Source organism: Seriola dumerili, unplaced genomic scaffold, assembly GCF_002260705.1.
Source record: "Seriola dumerili isolate Sdu_G_001 unplaced genomic scaffold, Sdu_1.0 BDQW01000149.1, whole genome shotgun sequence".
Taxonomy (NCBI): Eukaryota; Metazoa; Chordata; class Actinopteri; order Carangiformes; family Carangidae; genus Seriola; species Seriola dumerili.
Window position 1 is genome coordinate 8154370 of NW_019174404.1, and position 22243 is coordinate 8176612.

The 22243-nt window shown below is 46.0% G+C and overlaps 1 protein-coding gene across 5 annotated transcripts in view; it reads right to left on the reverse strand.

Moving 5' to 3' along the window:
• meis2 (Meis homeobox 2) overlaps window positions 1-22243 on the reverse strand; it is an 80430-nt gene that overhangs the window by 18160 nt on the left and 40027 nt on the right. For all 5 annotated transcript variants that reach the window (XM_022750391.1, XM_022750389.1, XM_022750387.1 and 2 more), the window contains exon 9: window positions 6072-6148. In XM_022750391.1, the coding sequence (XP_022606112.1) occupies window positions 6072-6148 (77 nt within the window). The remainder of the gene's footprint in view (window positions 1-6071; window positions 6149-22243) is intronic.

Below are 22243 nucleotides of genomic sequence, written 5' to 3' on the forward strand. Positions count from 1 at the left end.
CTCTCTCTCTGACTCTCTCTCCAGTTCTCACCCCGAGTACAGAAATTACCATCTTAAAATAAAAAAAAAAAGGAGGCTCGCCCACGCAAACGCAGCCCGACTTCATTTCAAACGCAGAGCCCTTGTTATTAAACGACCCACCAATAAAACCAAGCCGTTGAGGAATAAAAGAGCCAAAAGGAGCAGAGAAGTACAAAGACCCCCCTCCTCCCATCTCTCTCTAATGCTTTCTCTGTAATGCCTCTTTCAGCTCTTTGCCTCTCTATCTTGCCTCGTCTGGCTTCGTTCTCCTTGCATGCCGTCTTTGCTGGGAGAATTCCACAGCCTTGGAGAGTCTTGAGCTTGTAATAGGAAAACAAGTAAAAAAACATTCATTTTGGTGCATGATCGCCCGGCAGTGCCAGTTTTATTAAAGCACCACCTGTTTTTCATAACTCCACACTCACACAGAGGTGGGCACTGGGCTGCTCAATGGCCACGGTGGGTGTCCATGCCATGCTATGACCCAATGTGCCCCCAGTGCCTGGTAAAGTGGGAGTGGGCCCTGTTAATCACTCTGAGCGTTTCCACAGGGCTCATGTACTCACACACTACGCATACACCGTGAGCGCACACATAAACACAGTAGCGCACATTAGCATCAGCTGTTTAAGACTCCCATGGCTTAGCCTGTGAGTACGGCATGTGTGCACCGTGAACGGGGATCTGGATCTGTAACAACTGCTGAACAAAATGAAAAACAAAATCAAACCTGTTACAACAGGGAGTCGTTTACTCTGCCAGTAATGAAAATATGTTTTTCCAAATGTGTTTCTCCCTCCAAAACTGATAAAATTGGATTATTATTACAGCATCAAGAAAGCAGCCAGATCAAATGAACTTAGCGGGCAGGGGGTGTTGGTAGGGGGGCTGGCACTTGGGATCTGACAACAGAGTCAATTCTGCTAATTAACTGCCAATTAGCGGTCCCTAAATGAGAGGGATCATGATGCCTGTGTTGGCAGCGCCCCGATAGTCTCGCTCTCTCATTCAGATGCACATATACACTCACGCTCGCGCACACAGACACACCAGAGAGATACACACACACACACACACACAAACACACACACACACACACACACACACACACACACAGCCGCAACCTCTCCACACTCCAGCTGTATATTTAGAAAGCCAGGGGCATAAGATGGCCACTGCCGGGAGTCCCTGGTTGCAGCCAAAAAAAGGCCTGACATTTCCATCTGGGTCAAAGTTAGACAGATAACCAGCAACTTCAGTCAACTAGCCCACCAATGTGGCAGAAAGGAAGGGACAGACAAGCAATAGGCAATAGGCAGTGATCTGGAGGAGAGCAGGGAGCGGGGGAAAGGACCTCAAAAGCCTCTGTGTGAGATTCATAAGACTTAAATACTTATAAAGAGTGTGGAAAAAACAGAGGCAGCTGGGCCGGTTTCATAGCTTTATGTTACATTTGGAAAATATTAGTTATTATTTTGCATTTCATAATGGGCTCGCCCGCCAAACCAGAGGATCATAAAAAATCATAAAAAATCATAAAAGCCAGTATTTCTAAGTGTCTCATTGGACTGAGAGAGAGGGGTGGAAAACGCTTTGCTAAGTGGAGGAACAAATTTGGCTTTGGCTTTTCTTTTTTTTTTTTTTTTTGTTCTCAGACACTACAAACAAATGTGCTTTACTGTTAATAACATTTTGCATGTGAACCTGCTGTACCGCCTCTCTGTACCTCTGCTGGATGGTTTAAACTCTGAGAAGTCTGGAGGGAACCATGGAGGGAGTGAGAGGGGGAAAAAAAAAAAAAAAAAGAGGATATGAATGGAAATGGGGAACATGCTGTGAAGAAAGCCACAGAGCAGTCAGTTCAGAGTATATGCTGGCTAAACTCAGTTTATCTGTATGCTGTGCTAGAGCGGGATCAGAATGTGGATTCTAAATAGATAGGCAGAACTTGTAAAGGCATGTGAGCGTAATGACTGATGAAGAGTACGTCTTTTTTAACTGTAGAATCTGTTCTTTGCAGCTCAGGTATTATCTATGTTTATTTCACACCTTTCTCATTCATCTTTCTGGGACACCTTGGCACTAACACATTGTTTACATGTACTGTTATTTTGTAAGTCTAGACTCATGAGCTTCTTATGAGCTTCTAGCGTTGCTAAGTCTCTAAATAATAGGATTAAGTATCTAAAACCTAAATGTATGTAAATAGAGATGTATATGGTGTGATATGACGACTGTCTATTATTAGTGGAGTTTGTCCTCCTGGTGAGAGGGATTCTCAAAAAGAGAGATAAAACAAACACAATCAGTGCACCATGCCCTGCCCTGCGTGGCTGGAGAGATTGAGCCTATTTCATCTCCTCTGTGGGCACAGGCCACTTGGCGCCGTCGTCTGGCGGATATCCTTCCCTTATCATGTGACCTGTGATCCGACAGGGGGCAAAGGTTGGCTGCGATCCGCCCCTGTGTCTTAATAACTCACTCATTGTATTCCTTTCTGCCGCTAATTAGAGCTTCTCTCCTGTGTGTGTGTGTGTGTGTGTGTGTGCCTGTGTGTGTACGTGTCTATGCATGTATTCCCCCCTGGGCTGTAGAGAGGAGGCAGAGAAGTAAAAATAGAGTGTGGCTTAGTGCCCTCTTTATTGTTATTAGTGCTCCAGTGGCACAGCAGTCAGTCATCGGAGATGCCAAGAACTGACATATTCGCTCTCCGACTTGCTCTGCCTCTCTCCTCTCTCTCTGTCTGCCATGGAAATGACCAACTGGCTGCCTGTGAGATGAGGGAATAATGAGCGGACGATTTCCTTCCTTTTTTTAGATGCTGCTTCTCTCAGTCATCTGTCATCGGCGTCATCTCTCGGTCCCATGTAACAGCCCTGCGAGCGTACGGTTATATGCGCGTACGTGCGTGCGTTGCTGCAGTGGTAAATAACGGCAGGATAGTTGGTGTGTGTGTTTATGGCAGTGAGTGAGGGCACATCGTGCTGGGTCTGACGCTGAGACATGAAATGATTCGGTCAGGCCTCATTTAGCCCAGACTGATAGCAGGACACCAGGAGCTGCTGAGGCAGGCGAATACAACCGCTAGAAACTGTAAACTGTAAACGCTTTTCCAGCGTACAGACACCTGAGTCTGCCGTTTCACCTACTTCACTATCCCAGAATGCCGTGTGTGACATGGCCCTCACCTTTTCTCACAATCTTAAACAAATGCAATTACTTGCCAGACCACTCCCCGATTCTGTTAACATGACGCCAGTTGTCTCAAATGTAAGCAGAGCAAACGCACTACCTAATGGTCAACTAATGGTGTCCTGACACACTGTACACACATAACATCTCTGTACATACAGAGAGAGCATAGTGTCCCATTAGTATTTATGTGAATAGCGTGCACATACACACACTTATGCACACAGAGCATACTATTAACAGGATAATCAAGCCCTTCTCCTCATCTGCTCAACACCAGTGCGGTGAGATTGTGGACTTTAACCTTTTCCTTTGTTCCTTATTAACATCAGCAGTTAATGGGGTGTGGGCTACAAACAGGTGAGGCTGCAAGCTAATGGTATACACTAGATATAGAACCAGATGGAGTGCTTCCTATTATTCATAGGCAAAAGGTTCCAAAGCAGCTGGAAGTGGTCTACTATAGGTTTTGTTTTCTGTGTGTACAGCTGAGCTGCAGGTAAACGTAAAGGGAGGTGTCAGTTGGAGGGTATGGTGTGGGGAGTTGTGATGGGGCAAGAGGGGAGAGAGCGAGATGCACTGTCTATTGACTATCACACAGAGCACCCTTGTGCCCTCGCTGGGCTGCGATTGTGCCGGCGGACAAAGCCCTGATTCAGCACATCCTTTCCCCGAGGGAGAGCTCTGGAAACCGAAGACGGCGGCCATCCCCTCCCTTTCCCCCCACTCATCCTCTGCTTCTGTCTCTCCCTCCCTCTGTCTCTATCTCTCTCTCTCCCTCTCTCCGGCCAGTAACGTGGCAGCAGCCATGCATCAAAGAGAACTACAGAACAATGCAAGGGGCCAGCCAGGAATTTGAAGAGCTTTTTTTTTCTTAAACAGGAATTTCATATGGCAGAGTTCTGTCATATCCTGGGTGGACCATCTCAGCGGTCAGAGGAACGAGAAACCAAAGAGCAGAACAAAGACACATTTAGTTGTAACTCACTGTCCCGCCTGGGTAAGAATATACAGGGTGGAAAGAAAACTTCAGCATCCTCTCTATTTCTCATCTGTGTGCCCCACCGTAAAATAGCCAATAATGTGGCAGCATCCGTCAGGCGTGGTGACAACACCCAGAATGTACCAGAGATAGACCAGCCGAGTCTAAGCCTCTCTAATGACTTTATTTGTGAAAATTGATTCCCGGTGTGTTTTTGTTAACACAGCTGGTGTAACATTAATACGCAACCCCGTGTCCACCTATGTGTATGTGTACGTGCATGTGCGCGTGGAAACAGGGTTCGTGAGGATGTTACCCAGTGCGAGACCTCTTTATAAATGGATCTGAGGGCATTTCAGTGCCCGGGCTTGGATTTCACGGCCTTTGGGAAGGCAGGGACTCTTCCTATATCTATCTCTGTCTATGTCTATGTCTCTGTCTATTTCTCTCACTCTCTCTCTCTCCTCCCAGGTTAGCAGACTATTTCTGCATTAATCACCATGACACAGGCAAGGCAACTCAATTTTCTGCTCCTGTAGGTAAGGTGCGTGGCGTCCCGAAACGGTGGCACGAGGCATGAAACAGGCAAGCGGGGGCTAATCTTTGGTTACTGGTGTAATTGAAATGCTATCCACACTGTAGGGTGCATTAAAGTCTGATAACAGCGGTTCCTGTGGCCAATTTAAGTAGCTTGACTTCCCTTGGCTAGAAGGGAAGAAAGCAAAGGGTGAGAGAGGAGGGGAGCGAGAGAGAGAGAGAGAGAGTGAGAGAGAGAGTATGTCAGGATGGAGGGGAGGGCAGACGAGGGGTGGGGGGTGGGGGGTGGGGGCTGATAGATAAGGCCGACAAACCAGGCTAATTCTCCAGGCATGTTTCTCATTGTGATCCAGGAAAAATGAGAAAAAAATGAATCACGGAACCAAAAAATCAATTGACCCTCGGGTGGCTTGTCAGGCTGTGAGTCTGATAAACCTAAAAGCTTCGTTAATGTCGGCCTGCCTGTACCCAACAGATAGAGCACTTTGTAAATGAACCCGCTTTGATAAATATATTAAGGAAAGCTGTGAATAAAAGGCACAGACTTGTCATTTGTAAATAGAACCCCCGCTACATGGAATTAGAATGATAAAATGGGGTTCCATATAATTAAGTTTGTGTAAGACCTGAAATCCGTGCAAATACCTTCCCGGAATTTTGAAAGGAAGCTGTCAGTTCAATTAATCTGAACATCACCCTGAGAATGTACAGAACAAAATTAAGCTGCAGATAAAACCTGGGCTAGTATTTTGATAAGTAATTCCTGTATCATTTCTTTGCTTCTGTGATCATTTTATTTAATCCACCACCCCCAGTTATGTGCTAAGCCATCTACAAAGGCCCTGCTGGCCAGGCCACCAAAACCTTAATCCACCATATAGCTGGTGTAAAAACGGGGAGGGGGTGGAAGGCAGTTTTGCCTTTTGTGCGGGCACCAGTGGCGGTGCTAGGTATGGTTTTGGATGATGGGGTGGGGTGGGTGTGGGGGCTGTAGGGGTAGCTTATGATCTCTGCCTTTCTCCCTTAAATATATCCCACTGAATACATGTGCATCAAACCACAAAGACCAGTGACTTAGCCGCAGAACACTTTGCCGATAACACCGGAACATCCTGGTAGCTTAAACATAATAATGTCACAAAGGTTGTCTGTGTGTACGTCTACGTGCGCACCTCTGTGTGTGTCTATATGCGATGGGGAGGGCTGTACATAAACGGTTTTCACACTTTAGTAGTATTAGCCGTCTTGGCTGGTAGGGAGAGGGAGGCGAAGGCTTTTGAAAATGAAAGGCAGAGCGATGCTGGTGGTGGAGATAGGACGAGCGGAAATCTTGACTCACCAGTTGTTTACTTGTAAGATGGTGAGGCCTGTGTCTTGGGCTAGCTGCTTCTTCTGCTCTTCAGAAGGGTATGGGTGCTGCAGGAGCAAAGAGAGAGAGAAACACACACACACACATGAGCCTCTGTCTGACATACAGATTACTGTAAATATTCACGCATGTAAGCACTCGTAAAGAGAAGCCCTGGAAAGGGAACACATGCTCCGAGTCAGGTTCCTAGCCGTTGCCTGTTACTGTATGTATTCAATATGTTCTCGTGTTTGTTGTATTGTGTAACCCAAGACTGCACCTTCTTGTGACCTCCACCCAACCCTGCCCCTCCTTTGCACAGTATAGACATTCACAGCATACACGTGTACACCCACTCACACAAACACACACACAAACACACACACACACACACACACACACACACGCACACACACACACCCACAATTCAGTGCAAAACCTGTCAGAGCTGGCCAAACAAGTTTGTCAAAACTGTCAACTGTGATATCCCCCTTCCCTATCCCCACCGCGCCCACACACAAACAACATATATTGCACACACTGAACATATGCACCTCGCACGGAACAAAAAACCAAAAAATAAATAAATTTAAAAAACACTTACGAGAACACACACACGCATACACTGACAAACAAGACTTTGCAGCAGGCCTAACACAGATACTGTGGTGTCTGAGAATCCCTTTATAATACCAGGCAACAGAATGAGTGGGTGCAGATTTGCAGTGAATACATTTATCTTTCCTTGAATGTCTGGCATGTATCCTGGTGGTGGCTCTTTCATAGAGAGCAGCTGAATACAGACTAATGCTAAAAGAACAGAATGCTGTGAAATCTCCGACCACAGCCTCGCCAAAATTTTTTACCTGAAAATGTAATTCTGCGACCAGCGCTGCAATGATACTATTTGTGTCAGGTCCAATCTAGACAACACGAGCTGATATAAATGGCAGACCTTGGGCTGCCTTGCTCCCCCTGGGCCTGCTATGAAGCATGACAAAACAACAGTGATCGCTGGTGACAGATGTCTTTAAGGGCCAGATTAGGAGTCGGGGCGCACGCAAACAAAACAAATGAGACCCTATGTGTTTCATTCAGCCGCTGTAGACAGAGAGCACGCATGCACACCGAGTTATAACATACACACAAGCATGTGCAAACAGAAATGCACGCACACACATACAAACATTCATACATCTGACACCTGCAAATCACAGCACAAACATTCCTTTTAAAAGGCGACACTTGAATCCTCCTATTTTCAGGTGCTTTCAAGCTCCATTAACGCACATTCTTCACCTTTAAGGAAAATACCTTTGGCCTCAAGACTTATTCCCTTTTTTTTTTCTTGCCTCCTTTCCTCCTCCGTACTAATTGAGAAAGCAAATTTCATAGAGCTGGTAATGTCTGTCTGGCTTCTGTTAATTGAATTCAATTTTAACTTGAAATGATAACAGTTGCTCAAGAACTATTTTCTCATTTACTGCTGAAATAATTGATGTAAGTGAGGTTTCATATCAGCAGAGAGGAGGATTCCTCCTTTCAGGTAGTACTGCTGTCTAAATGTAGTCTATTTTAATTAAAGGAGAGATGAAAAAATGGTTTGAGGAATGTGCTCAATTAATAACAAACAAGGCTGAGATTGGACAAATAATGAGTCCCGGCTGCAGAGAGGGATTAATCTGATTTGTACTTGTGTACGCAGTCCCTTTTAATATGCTAAAATCATTAACAAAGGAAAGATGATAATGCTTGTATAGAAATACATTTTTTGATTGCCAGGTGCTGACATTTCCTTGGCTAGCAGAGACAGAGCAATTTCTATGAGTTACTGTGTATGTGTCTGTGTGTGTGCACATATGAAAGTGTGTGTAAACATGCACAAGAAAATGCACAATGTGCACAATGTCCTAAGAACAGACATACATACACTTGTGTGCTTGTATACGTCGGCTCTGGACAACAACATGTAAGAGGAGTGCAACCTCTTTTTCCCTCCCCCTTACACTCCTGGGCTTCCTTGGGGTTTTCACATCAGCTATGACCTCGATCATGATCAAAACATGCTCGCAAATATCACAGTACACAAACTCCCGCCCACTCTTTGTTTATGGACACACACCACACAAACATACACACACTTTCACAGGCACATACGCAAACAGAGATGCAGCCAAAGATGATGTGGTATGGAGGTGTGGGGAGAGGTGCAGTCTAGATTGGAAATGGGAGTGGGTCATTTACATTGTATTAAGGCTTCCTCAGCGTCTCAGGCCCAGACCCGGTCATCAATCGCCTGCTGTCAGCCAGAGCGCGCTCTAGCCCGGTGATAAATACACCGGCCAGCGGCGTAGCTCGTCCAGCAGCCACCACGTAATGAATGGTTTGAACAAACAAGAAAGATGTCTCATCAAGGAGAGTAGGGACGTTAAAGCCCCTCTCGCACACAAAACCCCTGAGTAAGGAGATTTACTCCGACCACATAGACATGACACTAAAAAAAAAAAATCCTATTTAGTTCTGCTCATACCCTTCTCAGCCCTCACTCATTCCCCCCACTCTTTGCCTCATTGTGTCGACTAGACTAGATCACCCCCCTCTCCTGCAACCCTTTACTTGCATGCGTTTGCACATAAGCCAAGCACGCACACAGAGAGGCAAACTTATAAATATACACATACTGTATGATTGTATATAACCTTTCGTCATCCTCTCTTCATCCGTCCTCAACTCTTTCGCTTGCCTTTCTTGCTGATCCCCCTCCCCAGCACACACACACGCACACATGTACCCTTTATGGCTGCAACTGCAGGCCACCCACACTTTACATTGTGGCAGCTTTCCTTAAAGCATGGCGCTCTGAAATCTCAGCTACAGAAAATGGTGTGTAGTGGCGATGGCGACATACACACACATACACACAAACACACACACATACACACAAACACACATTGACATGAGAAGTAGGTGGGCCTAGTGGTTACAAGGCTGCAGGAGCCGTGAAATTGGAGAACGGCTCTTTAGACCTCTGAGTAACCTCTTAATGTTAATTGCCTCAGTAAAAAAATATGTTAGTAAATCACCCAATGAGCAGAAATAAATCTGATATGAAATGAGTTAACGTGAGATGAATCTGTGAATAAATATAAAATGAATGAAAAAAACCCCACAGAAACTCAAGACTTCTAAATCTGTTCTAATGTGTTTCTTCCTGGAGATGTCCTTCTCTGCCCTCAGGAGACAGTACGACATGGTTATTTAATTGATGAAACACAAACACAGAGCAAGATCAAAGATGGTATTGATAATCTCCCCACTAGCTTTGGATCCGCTCAATATGTTCAGTTACAAACACCAAGGCCAATATCATTAAAAGAGGATTGACCGCAAAACGTAAAACAGCCTAGTCTATAAATAATCAGAGCCAGAAATGAGCAGCTTCAGGTTGTTGTCTGGGCAGCGCCAGTCACCAATCGAAACAGGCCTGTTAATTACGCTAAAGCCTGTTAATGGCATGAGCGTGCACTATCCTGACGCACACATGTTGCCCAACTCCCAACCCTGAAACAGCACAGCCAAACATCAACACAAACACATAAACACAAACACAGGCGCATGTGCAGGTGGATCACATTCTGCCAGTCATTGAGAACTGAGCTGTGCGTGTGTGTGTGTGTGTGTGTGTGTGTGTGTGTGTGTGTGTAACCCACTGCTGGCTAAATTACAGGGTGTGATGTGCTCTGTGCTCTCTGATAGTGCTGGATGTAATGGCCCCTGTGGTTGCTGAACATTACAAGCTGAGGTAGCTTCATCATCTGCTGTGTATGGTCCTTAAACCCCCCCTGAGCCCAGCTTGGCATTTCACCATACACAATAACCACATCTACTGCTGGACGACTCTTACTCCACACCACACCTTTCGCCCACACCGACTCCTGTCTAGTCCTTCAACATCCAGCCCGCTATATATCAGTTTCATACTCTCCTGACACCTATTTGCTGCCGTCGTCAAATCCCACAGCCCGATCATTATCCCGGCTGTTCCATTCAACCCCCATCGCTTTCCCCACTCTGCCCCTTCCCCTTGCCCCTCCACCCACCAAACCTGCAGCCCCTTGCCGGAGCCGCTGGTGGACCCCATTGATGAATGACATCATCAGTGTGTGACATGAGTTATGGAGCCAGGTCACAAGGTTGCAGTGGCTTGCAAACCCATTCCATGCTAATGACTCCCAGGAAATCACAGGCCATTGGCTGTTTACCCCCAGTGCCATGGCAACACAGAGGATTTGCTGATGATGATTGGTGTGATGTTGACCCGGCTATTTTGTGTCTTGGATAAGATTTTTAGATATAATTTCATAAGTAAAAGTGTTTGTTTATTCATTTTAAGTATTGCACTTAATGAAAGTGTCAATAGCTAAGCACATAATTCTATATGATTATTTTGCTTCCATGTGCTGACAGCATTTGATGGGCTTTATTGTGAGTTTGTGTCTAGTTTTACAGCAATATTGTATCCCAGTGTTTCCTTTCATATATGCCTTCCTCACATTGATTGGAATCTTATTTGTTTTTAATCAAAGTGACTGGAGGGTGATGATAATATTCACTGTCAGAAATAAATGCAATCAAATATAGGAATGACATTTTAATATGGATTCTGCATTGAGCTGGGGGTAAGATTGGCACATTTTAAATATCAAGTTGCCGTCGTTATTAACGTTACAATTGGCTTCTTTGACAAATGACAATGAGATTGAATGCATATCGGCATAACTGGGAGATCAAATAGATATGACAAATAAATCCAGTTGGAGTTTTTGAATCCGTCATGAGTGTTTACTATGCACGGAGCAATATTGGGCTTTTTAGCTGCAGTTTTCTGACAGATTTTGTGATTTAAATGAATACAGTTAATCACTTCTCTCTGCCAACATCAAATAGATTGACAATTGACAATTAGAAAAAAAAAAGAGCTTCATATTTCTATGCAATGAAAGAATCTAATTCATCACTATTAACTGCAAAGAATTATTTGTTACAATAATGATTTTGAAAAGTGTGTGTAAACTAATGTTACATAAAAAAAATGTTGTTTTCTTTCCATTACTATCTTTCATATCAATCTCCATTTCAATGTTGAACTTAATCTCTATCTTTAGTGCTCTCTCTTTCTTTCCATCATTCCCTCTCTCTCTCTCTCTCTCTCCTCCCTCTCTTTGTGTGTTTTTGGGCGGGTGGAGGTGGGACACAGTGGAGAGCTTTTTGGGTGTTTGTTTTATTTTACTGGGAACTACACTGCTTCCTGAGAACAGGCTGAAAACAGGCAAGAATGCCACATGACTCAATGACTCAACCCTGCTGCTCTGCCTTTCTCACTCTCTCTCTCCCTCTCTCTCTCTCAAAAGCACACACACACACACAGATGTAGCCAACTTATAAACAGAACTCACATGATGCCAACCTACAAACCGCACGCACTGCATGCCAACCTCTGATAACAGCAAATGAAAGTACATCCATATCTACACCTCACACGATCTGCATTCAGAACATACCACTACTCTCTCACTCCAGACTCCAGAGCTTCAATAAGGGCTCTCAGCGGATTGCCCTCTGACAGTAAAACAGTGATGATTGCAAATACAAGGCGGACTGGCGAGGCCTGCGGCATCTATTATAGAGCAAAAGGGCCCCCAGTCTGTCTGTCTGCCTCTCTGACTGACTGGCTGGCTGGCTGGTTGGTTGGCAGTGCATCAGTACTACTACTGCTGTTGCTGCCACGGCCCCCCCACAACAATCGTTGGCTGGGCTCCTGAAGTCAGCTCCTGGACGCCAGCCAGCAGCCTGTTTGCTCTACACCATTAATTTATGTTCATTGGAGATGGTGCAAGGTTGTAGAGAAGCTCTACGGCATAACTGCCCTGCTCGCCTGCCAAGCTACAGTAACAGTAAAGTGGGTGAGGGGGAGTCAGAAGGAGGGAGGAACGAACAGAGGGTGAGGGTGAGGAAGGAGCCCTGGAGGATATGCGAGATATAGGGATCTGATTGTACCAAGCTCCATGAGGCTAAATAGCAATCACTCCCACACAATCCCAATGCACCTCTGGACTTGAGGATCGACCAACGAAAAAGGGAGAGATGTTTTAGGGGAAACATATCCAAATGATATCATGCATAATGAAATGACGATGAAAAGATATCACTTTCGTCCAAAAAAAGAAAAGAAAACTGGGAAAGCTGTTCATTATCTACTTAGAAATCTGCACAAGACTCCCAAACAAGGATCAACTGGGCTCAACCCATAGATCTATTCATGTTTGCCAACAGTTACATACACAAGATGCGTATGTGTGTGTGTGCTGTGTTGTGGACCTGGTCTTATTTGTGGCCTGCAGCCATAGAGATGTGCCTATTTAATCGTCAGATCGAGTTCATGGCTTCTTTTTCCACCACACAGCAACCCCTCCGCTTTCAAGAGGAGGAATACGATCCCTCCATCCTTACAGCGAGGGGCCTGGTCTCCTCTCAGCCTCTCCCTCTCTCTCTCTCTCTCACGTTTCTGTCGATCTCTCCTTCTCCCGCCATACTCCACAGGCCCCAGCAGCTATCCCTTCCTCGCTACACGCTAACCCGTCTGGCCTCGTCTCATATCCTCTCCACTCCACCTCTTCTCGTCTCCTCTCTTCTCATCTCATCGCGTCCCCCTCTTTCAAAGTTTCCGCTCAAGCTTTAAGCCAGGTCCTGCAGGGCAGGAATTTGGCCTGGTTTTTCAGACCAGTCTTTTGGCTTTGTTGTGGTAACTGCCTGCTCAGGGGCACCCAGCTCTGTTCTGCTCTGCTCTCCAGCTCGCCTGATGTCAACACACAGCCACGCTCACTACTTGCTCTCAAGAAATCTTTAAAACATCTTGTAGCAATGACTACAGCTGAGCCAAAGGATCATCGTCCTACAAAGGATTTTGTTCCTATTAAATTTAAATAAGTATAAATTTTCAAGTCTTTGGTAGATTTTTTTTTTTTAATATATATAATTCTCTAAAAATGAATCTACTGCTCTTTTATCCTCTATGATGTTGCTGGCTGGCAGTGTGAGGTAATTGGTGTCTTGCCTTTGCGAGGGACTTTTAGGGCCTATAAGCAGATCATTAGAGGCCTGGTGGGCTTGTCAAAGCGCAAGACCCACCCACTTTGCCTATAGGAACAACCTCATATCAACACCAGTTATCACTGTTGCCAGCCATAATGTCATCGAGAGCGTGAGCTAAAGGTAAAGTGTAGTGAATGAACTAAGCCTCTGAATAAACACCAGCACTGGTTTAATGATGTATGTACACACTGTTAAAAAGCAGTGACTTTCTCAACTGAGTAACTGAGACACCTGGCCTAAGAAAACCTCTAGCAAGGCTTATAACAGACTCCACCAAAACATTTTACACAGACACATACATTTTTTATATATTTTTGAGTTCCAATTATTTCCAATAGAAGAAAAAACCTAATTTCTGTTTCTGTAATTCCAAGATAATTTGGCAAAAACAAACTGGGCAATTCAATGTGGCTTCATATATGCTGAAATAATTCTACATGTTCTAAATCAAATACTGTAGCTCTAAGTTATTAGACACCACTGAGGTATAGTGAAGCTTACAAGCCACTCTGAAGAAATGCTGGGAAAGCACAGGGGACCAATGAGAGGACAGTAAAGCACTCACAGCCTAGAGCCTGTTGATAAAGTCTGTTGGGAAAAGGACTTAATATTAACATACAGGGTCTCTTTAAGTTTATCCTCTTTCTCTATTGTGTTCTTTAGACTTTGTTTAACTTCCAGAGTCAAAGTAAAGTGGGGCTGATCTTCAATTGAAATAGTAACAGATTAATTTGTGGAGAGATGGACAGACTGAGCCGGAGAAAAAGGGGGTTTGTTCCCTCTTCAAATAGAAGCTTCTGAGAGTTTCCACTTGACGGTCCTCCCTTTCATTGTGCATTAACTTAATGAGCATAAGTATTCAAATACACAACCAAGACCTCTTTTAGCACTCTCCCTCTCTCTTTCTAGTCTCTCCCTCTGTCTCTTTAAGACTCCACATTCTGGAGAGAAAGGCCAGTGCGTTGTAATAGCGGGCCTCGGGACACAACAGCAAGAGCACAACCACTTACAGAGGACAAACAAGAAACCCCTGGGGCCAGCTATGGAATGTCAAGCCAATTTGGAAGATATCATAGGACATTTGTAATGTCAATTTTTGTTTTCAGGTCAAAAATCAAAGGCAAACATGGTTGGTAACATTTGTCCATTACAGTGGAGGCAGGAAGACACCCCCCCCCATCCCCTCCCCCGGCCAAAAAAACAGCTGCAGGGGACACTTCCTGTTTGCTAATGATGCTAAATGTGTTTAAGTCAACCATGTCAAATTTTCTCTCCCTCTGAATGGACAGCTGGGGTGGAAAGAAAGATTTTCTCTCCTCTCCTGCACTGTCTCTCCTTTTTCTCTACCCTCTGCCAGCGAGAGACGCTCTTAGGCCCATGACAGACAGACACTTCAGATCATGTCCCTGTCAGTGAGACAGAGGAGCATAGCTGATGGTAACCATAGGTGCATTCATCTGAGATCACAAGCACTTCCATGGAACAAAGCCAGCCAAGCCCCGATCAGTCACCACCCCGTCCCTACCTGTTGTGTCTGTTCTCTTTTTGCGAATACCGTTTTTTGCCTCTCAGAAATGCACATCTTCTGAGCTCGCCTTTCATCTAGGGGTGTATGAGTCAAGGAGATATCTCCTGTCATTGCTCAACACCCAGGGGCGGCTGGCTGCATGGGACTGTGTGGACTGACAAATGCCCTCAGGATCTTTCACTTTCTTAATGTTCCTCAAAGGAGAGACGACATGTGACGGGAGTTAAAATGCCTTTATGAAGTGCCGCCGAAGAAGAAAAGAGAAGAGAAGAGAAGAGAAGAGAGGAGAGGGGAAGAGAAGAGAAGAGAAGAGAAGAGAAGAGAAGAGAAGAGAAGAGAAGAGAAGAGAAGAGAAGAGAAGAGAAGAGAACAGAACAGAACAGAACAGAACAGAAGAGAAGAGAAGAGGCATATAGCTTTCAGACCTGGTTAATAGCAGCCAATCTTTAAGTGCATTCTTCCATCCTCTCTCTCTCTCTCCTTGTAGTGCTCTTAGGCTCAATCCTGCCCGGGGGCCGAGGTGACCTTTGACCTGGCTGGCCTGCCTAGCTACAGCCCTCTCGTTTGTTAGGGGCTTTATCCACTGACAAAGCAGGCAGGAAGTTGGCAGCCACCCAGCAGCCCCATGGGAGGATGACCATCAGCTAGCTCAGCTTACCGCTTATTACAGGATGGTGGGGAGCATGTGTGTGTGTGTGTGTGTGTGTGTGTGTGTGTGTGTGTGTGTGTGTGTGTGTGTGTGTGTGTCTGTCTGCGCACTGGTGCGTGTGTGTTTGTCCTTGTGCTTGCATATACTGTATGTGTGCATGCATGCCTGTTTATAAACATACTTGTGCATGTGCAACTGCGGGCATGTTTGTCTGTAGCTGCATACTTGTGTTTGCCTGTGTAGAAGAGCGACAAAATCAGAAATGTGGCTGACCTTTTCTTCTTTTTTTTTTTTCTTTTTTTTGTGCCGACAATTTTTACTATGCTAGTTAATGACACGCAAAGAATAAGCCTGGAAGCTACAAACGTCCCTGTCTCCAAGCTAACCCGATCAGCTACGCATGTTAGCAACAATCAGGCAACCTTCCAGCCGCTGGACTCAGGGGACCCCAGCACACTTCAGTCTCTCTCTCTCTCTCTCTCTCTCTCTCTCTCGCTCTCTCTCTCTCCCTCTCTCCACTTTTTTTTTTTCTCCACCTCCTCTCTGCAGCCTGCTCATCAGAGCGCTCAGAACAGCTCACTAAAACATTATATCATAAGACACTCCAGTTTCACTCTCGCCACTCCATAAAAGTCAGGTAATTCATACTTCATTTATATACCTTCCCATTAATAAAGCTGATGAACTTTTACTCCTTAAATCTAATGGGCCATTTTGCCGTGACTGCCAGCTCTTGCCGTTTTCTCTGTGTCTCTCCGTCTGCCTCTCCTCTTCCCTCTATTCTACCGGTGCTTTGGAGGAAGCTAATCCACACTCGCCCAGCCACTGCTCACGTACAGAGTTTTATGGGTGAAGAGAGAAAAAGAAGGATTTGGAGATTTTTGAGGCTTTTGACTGACCTCTGCCACCGACATGCAGTGACACGTACCGTATGGTGGATTTGTTGCAGCTTTTGGTGGTTCTCTCTCCCTCTCTCTTTCTCTCTTTCGCTGTTTCCCTCTACCTCTCTCTATCTGGGTGCAACGCAAGGTCATTGACCTCCGGGCCTAAAGCAAGGCATGATGGCTCCCCGGCTCGGAGGCTGTTGACAAGCATCTGTGTTCTTTTCAACAACTCGTTGAACCACCCCCCCCCCCCCCCCCCCCCCCCCCTTCCCTTCTCAGGAATGTAACACAACCGCTCACTGAGGTAACCCAAGCCCCTCCCCTCTCCCATCCTTCATTTACAGAAAGAGAAAGAGACAGAGAGAGAAAGAGAGCGAGAGCAAGACCAACTGGGGGTGTTAGACAGCTGTCCCCCGTCTCCCCATCTAACTCTTGCTCCCTCTCCATTTCTCTTCCTCTCTTTTTTTTTATATTTGCTTCTAGCCCACTGCCTTCGGAATAATTAATGATGCAATTGAGCCGAGGAGAGGACTCTGACCAGCAGGGGCCGTTCCTGAATGCCTGGGTAGCCGTTTTATTGAGGACAGGAAAATAGAAAGAGAGAAAGACATGGAGAGACAGATAGGCAGAGGGAGAGAAAGAAATAAAACAGTCAGAGAGTGAGAGAAAGATTGTTAAGAGTCTGTTCTCCAAGAAGCCTTAACCCAGTCTTCCTCTGTGTTTTCGTCCCCTCCAGTCTAATCCTCCATCCCCATCCCCCTCTCCTCCATCCTGATGGCGGGATTGGGGGGCCTGACCTGTCTGGTGATTGATGGTAATGTCTCAGGAAGTCATTTTCCCTGACAGCACCCCGCCGCCTTTCACCAAGCCTAGTGCAGAGGTGAGCCCATCACATGGACGCTTTTAACTCTTTGCTCACTCGCTGCCCAGGTCTCGCCGACCCATCTATCTCGCGCACCCTCATCCCCACGCCACCTTCTCATTCCACGCCGCAGAGCACCCTACTTTTTCTAACACTATGGCAGAAGTGAGAAAGCTGACCACACCGCAGAACAATTCTGTCAGAAAAAGCTAAATTAAAAAGTTTGCAAAGCAGTATCTTGCAAAAAAAAAAAAAAAAAAAAAAAAAAAAAAAAAAAGGAAAACACAGGCCATCTTGAAGTGGATCTGCCAAGTGGCCCCTAATTCAGGTTGCTGGGGATGGATCCCCACGACTCCATTACTGTCAGCGCTTACCACCTCCATTATGGCAATTAGGACGTGGTTCCAACACTAGGAATGCTTTGCTATGCTGTGGAATTGCTAACATCTGCCGTGTCTCCGCTCCATGTGTCAGAGTAGAGTTGTCTTTTCTTAAACACACATCTTTTTTACAGTCCCACTCTCTCCTCTTTTTTTTTTTCTTCCTCCTGTTTCTTTAACACTGCTCTCAACATTTATTTTCTTAATTCGACTCAAACTGTGCCTTAAAGAGATCCCTCTCTGTTTGAGTCCAAATAACCTAAAATGATCCGTGAAGAGCCTCGCGGTTCCCGTTTTCAATAGGCTTCATTAGTTTTTAATATCTAGCCAAGGAAAGGAGGAGAAAATGGCATGGATATAATCAATGGAAAGGGGCTGGTAGCCTATTAATCTCCCCCAAAGGATTGTGGGTTAATACACGCTCTTGCATAGGCAAACATGGCTGTGTGGTGAACACATCTGTCTGCCTGGATGGGCTACTTAATGAAACAGCCAGCGTTTGGCTGCTGAGATGGATGTCGTTCCCCCAGTGAAAAATGAGTTCTCTCTCCCACTACGCTGAGGCAGAGCCACACATGATAGGGCTCCACTCAATTCACTGGGGACCTGACTGTGTCCCTGTGTGAGAGCAACTTAAACAATGAGGGTGCCGGGCAGGACAGGCAACGCATGGCCACTAGAGCAAGTCTTCATGGAGATCATATCAGGGAATCCTAATGTGAACAAGAGTCTGACTGATCTGGGAATGAGAGAAGGCAGAGAAAGACTAGAAGAGGAGTAGTACAGTAGACAGATAAAGAAGAACAAGGGAGGAGAGAGATGAAGGCTGAGCCACCTGGGATAGATAAGCAGGCTCAATGTGTTTGAGTGACAGTGTTTGTGTGTGAAAACATTAGTGTGTATGTGTGTGTGTGTACCAGATTGTATGTATGTGTGTGTGTGTGTGTGCATGCATGTGCAGGCATTCTTGCCTATCTGCTAGGACATGTGTGCATGTTCAAGTATGTGTGCCAACACGTGTGTGTGTATGTGTGTGTGTGTGTGTATTCTGACAGTGTCGGAGGTGACCCCTGGTCAGGGAGTCCTGTAACAGGAGCTCACCTCCGGTTCTGCGAGCTCTCCTCTCAGTGTGCTAAACAGCCACCTGAAGACAGGATTAGCCATTGTGACCCGGCCCCAGAGGTAACCGAGATACACCTCCGGGGGCAGACGTGAAACACACACTGTCACATGTTGCAGAGACACAGCCAGGTGGGGAGAGACAGGCACAGAGGAAGATAGAGGTAAAAAAGAAAAAAAAAAAAAGCTGTAATGTGGAGACAGGACGGGACAGGTGGTGGTGGGGATTGTAAGTGCAAACAGGACACCTATAAGAGGATGAATGCAAGTAGGATACAGTATAATGTCGAGCCAGCCAAGGTGAAGGTGTTTGGTGTTGTCTAGTGAAAACAAGGCATCAGAGCATAAGAGGATTGGGCGACCTAACCCGGCGCCTTGGGGTAGCTGAGATTTGTGCCTGTATGGAAATTGATGCCTGTCAGCCTGTCTATGACTCAACTCTGACAGCATGCATGCATGTCTGTTTCTGTGTGCACGTACAAGTATGCGTGCTGTGCTGTGACAAATGAGCGGTGCTTAATTTGCGACTGATTATGCGGGCTGCGGGTGCCCTAAACCCCTTTGAACTAGTAATTGCCCCTGGTTTCAGTAATGAACATTAAGGAGGATTCAGAAACGTGTGGCTAATTACACATTTGCCCCCCTTTTTCATTTCTTCATCTTCATGCTGGATGAAAAAGAGAAAAAGGAGGAGCAGGAGTAGTAGGAGGAGGATGAGAGCCAAGGAGGAGGTTCTGGGTTGGGAGGCATACACTGCTGTTGTCGCCCTCTTTATCTCAATAATTGTACAAGCTGGTTTATGGGCTTTAGAGAGGTGCTTTGTGTGTCAGCCGCTGCAGCCCTGGGGATATGGGGGACTGGCTTTCCCCACGATCAATATTCAGAGAGATTCACATCTGGAGCCAAGGCCTGCTCTGCTTAGATTTGGATTTATATATTTATTTTTATTTTTTTATTTAATTTTTTTTTTCTTTGGTTCTCTTCTTCCTCTATCCATCTGCTTTTTCTTATCAGTGTGTGGTACAGCTATTTTTTGATACAGTGGTCGCTATCTATCACACACGCTCATATGTATAGCCTTGATCTTTTGGGGGGGGGGGGGGGGTTGTGCCTGCAGAGAAATTCAGTGAGTCTGAAGTGAACTAGGTCTGCTCTATGTGGAGAACAGCCCCTAACAACACATGGCTCAATATATATGCTAGGCAGAAGTGCTTGAGCAACGGAGCATTCTGGGTAAATGGCTGCAGTGCAGGGAGGGTCCACTGAGGCTAGTGGAGGGGGAAGAGTCGGGGAAAGCAGTAACAAATTGACCCGCTCAGCCTCAGTCTTTGATGTGGACTGGGCTCTCTCTTAAAAACCAGTCCATATGTTCAGAGAGGGAAAGAGAGGGTATCAATGGGGGGAAAAAAATGAAAAGGTGGTGGGGCGGGGGGGGGGGCGGAGAGAGAGGTGAGAACAAGAGACATGTCTCCCAGTTATAAGGACCCCACTGTGCAGGAATCCCACTGCCTGCGCCTGGACTGAGCGCTGGGCAAAACAAAAGCATGCATTTGAGAAGAGTAGGAAGGGAGGGGAGAAAAATCACACAAAATGGCAGGAGTGGGATTTGGTGCAGCCAGGGTCCCATGACAAACCAAACAGTGAAACACAAGGTCTGTTTTTGATTTCTACTCAATGCCTCCATCCCTCAACCTTTCCTCTTTCCTCTTTCCTCGCCTCCCTCCCTTCTTTAGCTTGGTTTGCCGTTTCCACGCTCGTGCTGCTCCTTTTCCCCTTTTGCATTTTCTTCTCTTGGTGTGATATGAATATCAAAGCAACGTTGGGGCAGCTTGGAGGCCTGCAGCAGAATCTCATTGGCCTCCATGGTCCCCCAGCATGCAGCAGCCACCGTTCTAGCAGCTCTTGCCACAACCCCGCAATCAACTGTGGGGGGATGAGGCTAGCCTGCAGGGCGGTACCCGTGGAAGGGTAAGGGGTAATTTAAGGAAACTAGCTCTAAGATGTGAAACCAAAATCCTCTTATACATTTTGTTATGAGTAAGATAACCCCAAAAGTGTAGGAAAGGGAAAGCGGCACAGAATCAGCTGCCACCATCTTAATAACCCTGGTTTTCCACCAGGGGCATGTACGCTATCACAGACTACCTTGCCGGGTCCCTTATTACACATGACGTCATTCAGCCCTATTTCCCATAGAGTCAGCTCAGCCAGGTCCTAGCCAACGGATCGGTGTTATGACTACAGCGGTGGATTGCGCTGCTGTGCTGAAGGCAGGGAAATGTTCCCCGAGCTGGGGCCTATTCTCAGCGGAGCAAAGAAGTCTCCTCGGCTTTGTGCATGTGTGTTCTTGGAAGAGTCTCTCGCTGTTCAGAGCGGCGAGTTTATAAATCCCACTGCCGTCCGCAGGACCGGCGCTGTTTGTATTCTGCCGCTGCGGTCAGAGTATGTGCAGTCACCTCTGCAGGGGCCAGTGAAACTCATGCTGTGCTCCAGGCCCCCCCCCCCCCCCCCCCCCAGTGAAACCTAATTTTTAAAGAAATGCACATTGCATCACATTTGAGGGAACACTCTCCTTTCTTTTTTTTTTTTTTTCTTTCTTTGTTGTTGTCTTACCGGAGGATATGTTGCGGGTTGCTCCTTCTTTTTCTTTGGCAAACAGTGTAGAGTTTCACACAGCTTAATCACCTCCATGCAGTGGGAACATGTCGTAAACAGTCCCTTGAAAGCACTCATTTCTGCTACTTCATTAAACAACCTGCATCAAGATGCAAACAGCAGGGATGAAAATTAACAGGGAGGGAGGGAAAAGGAAGGAAGCGTGAGGTAGAGGGGGGTGATAGTGGTATACCTGTATTTGCACATGCGCAGTGCATAGTGTATGCAAGGTTAATGTGCCATGATTTATATGTTGGCTTAGAACTTGGCTTTGAAGTGGAACTATGACAGATCTGGATTAGGGGGCAAAGTGTAAAGGTCTGATGTCGGAGCATGAAACGAATTAGGGCTTATTACAATCTAATGCAGCACTAAACCTCTGGAACAGCTACCAACTATGCCAAAGCACAATGTAAACAAGGGTTTGTGTCAGTCATAGAGCTGTGACACCCTAACACTTGGCAATTACCGCAACACTGCTCTGCAACGAGATGGCAAAGTTGATGCAGCCCGTCATATAATTATACAGCCTGTGAAAATGGGAAGTCACCGGATCCCCCTTCTAAACTTTCAGTCTGTTTTCTGCACTCTCCTTCTATATATATATTTAAAAAAGCATCTTGTTGACATGTAGGGGCACTTTGTTCATGAGTACTGATAAGGAAGGTGCAATCCTTGTGTAAAATAAGGAATTTCTTGAGTATCATATCACAGTAATGTCTGTGAGTTTGCATTTGAGTGCCTTTCCCTGTGGGGTCTGTCCATGCTGTGGCAGCCCCTCTGTGGAGGAACAGATGGCAGACTGAGGTGGCTTGTGTCTGTTTACCAGGGTGGCTGAGCAGCTAGCATAAGAAGACAGTGACTAGACAATAGCTAGGCACCAAACCTCAACCCCCCCCGAACTGCCCCCCCAACCAAAGATCTCCTCCACAGG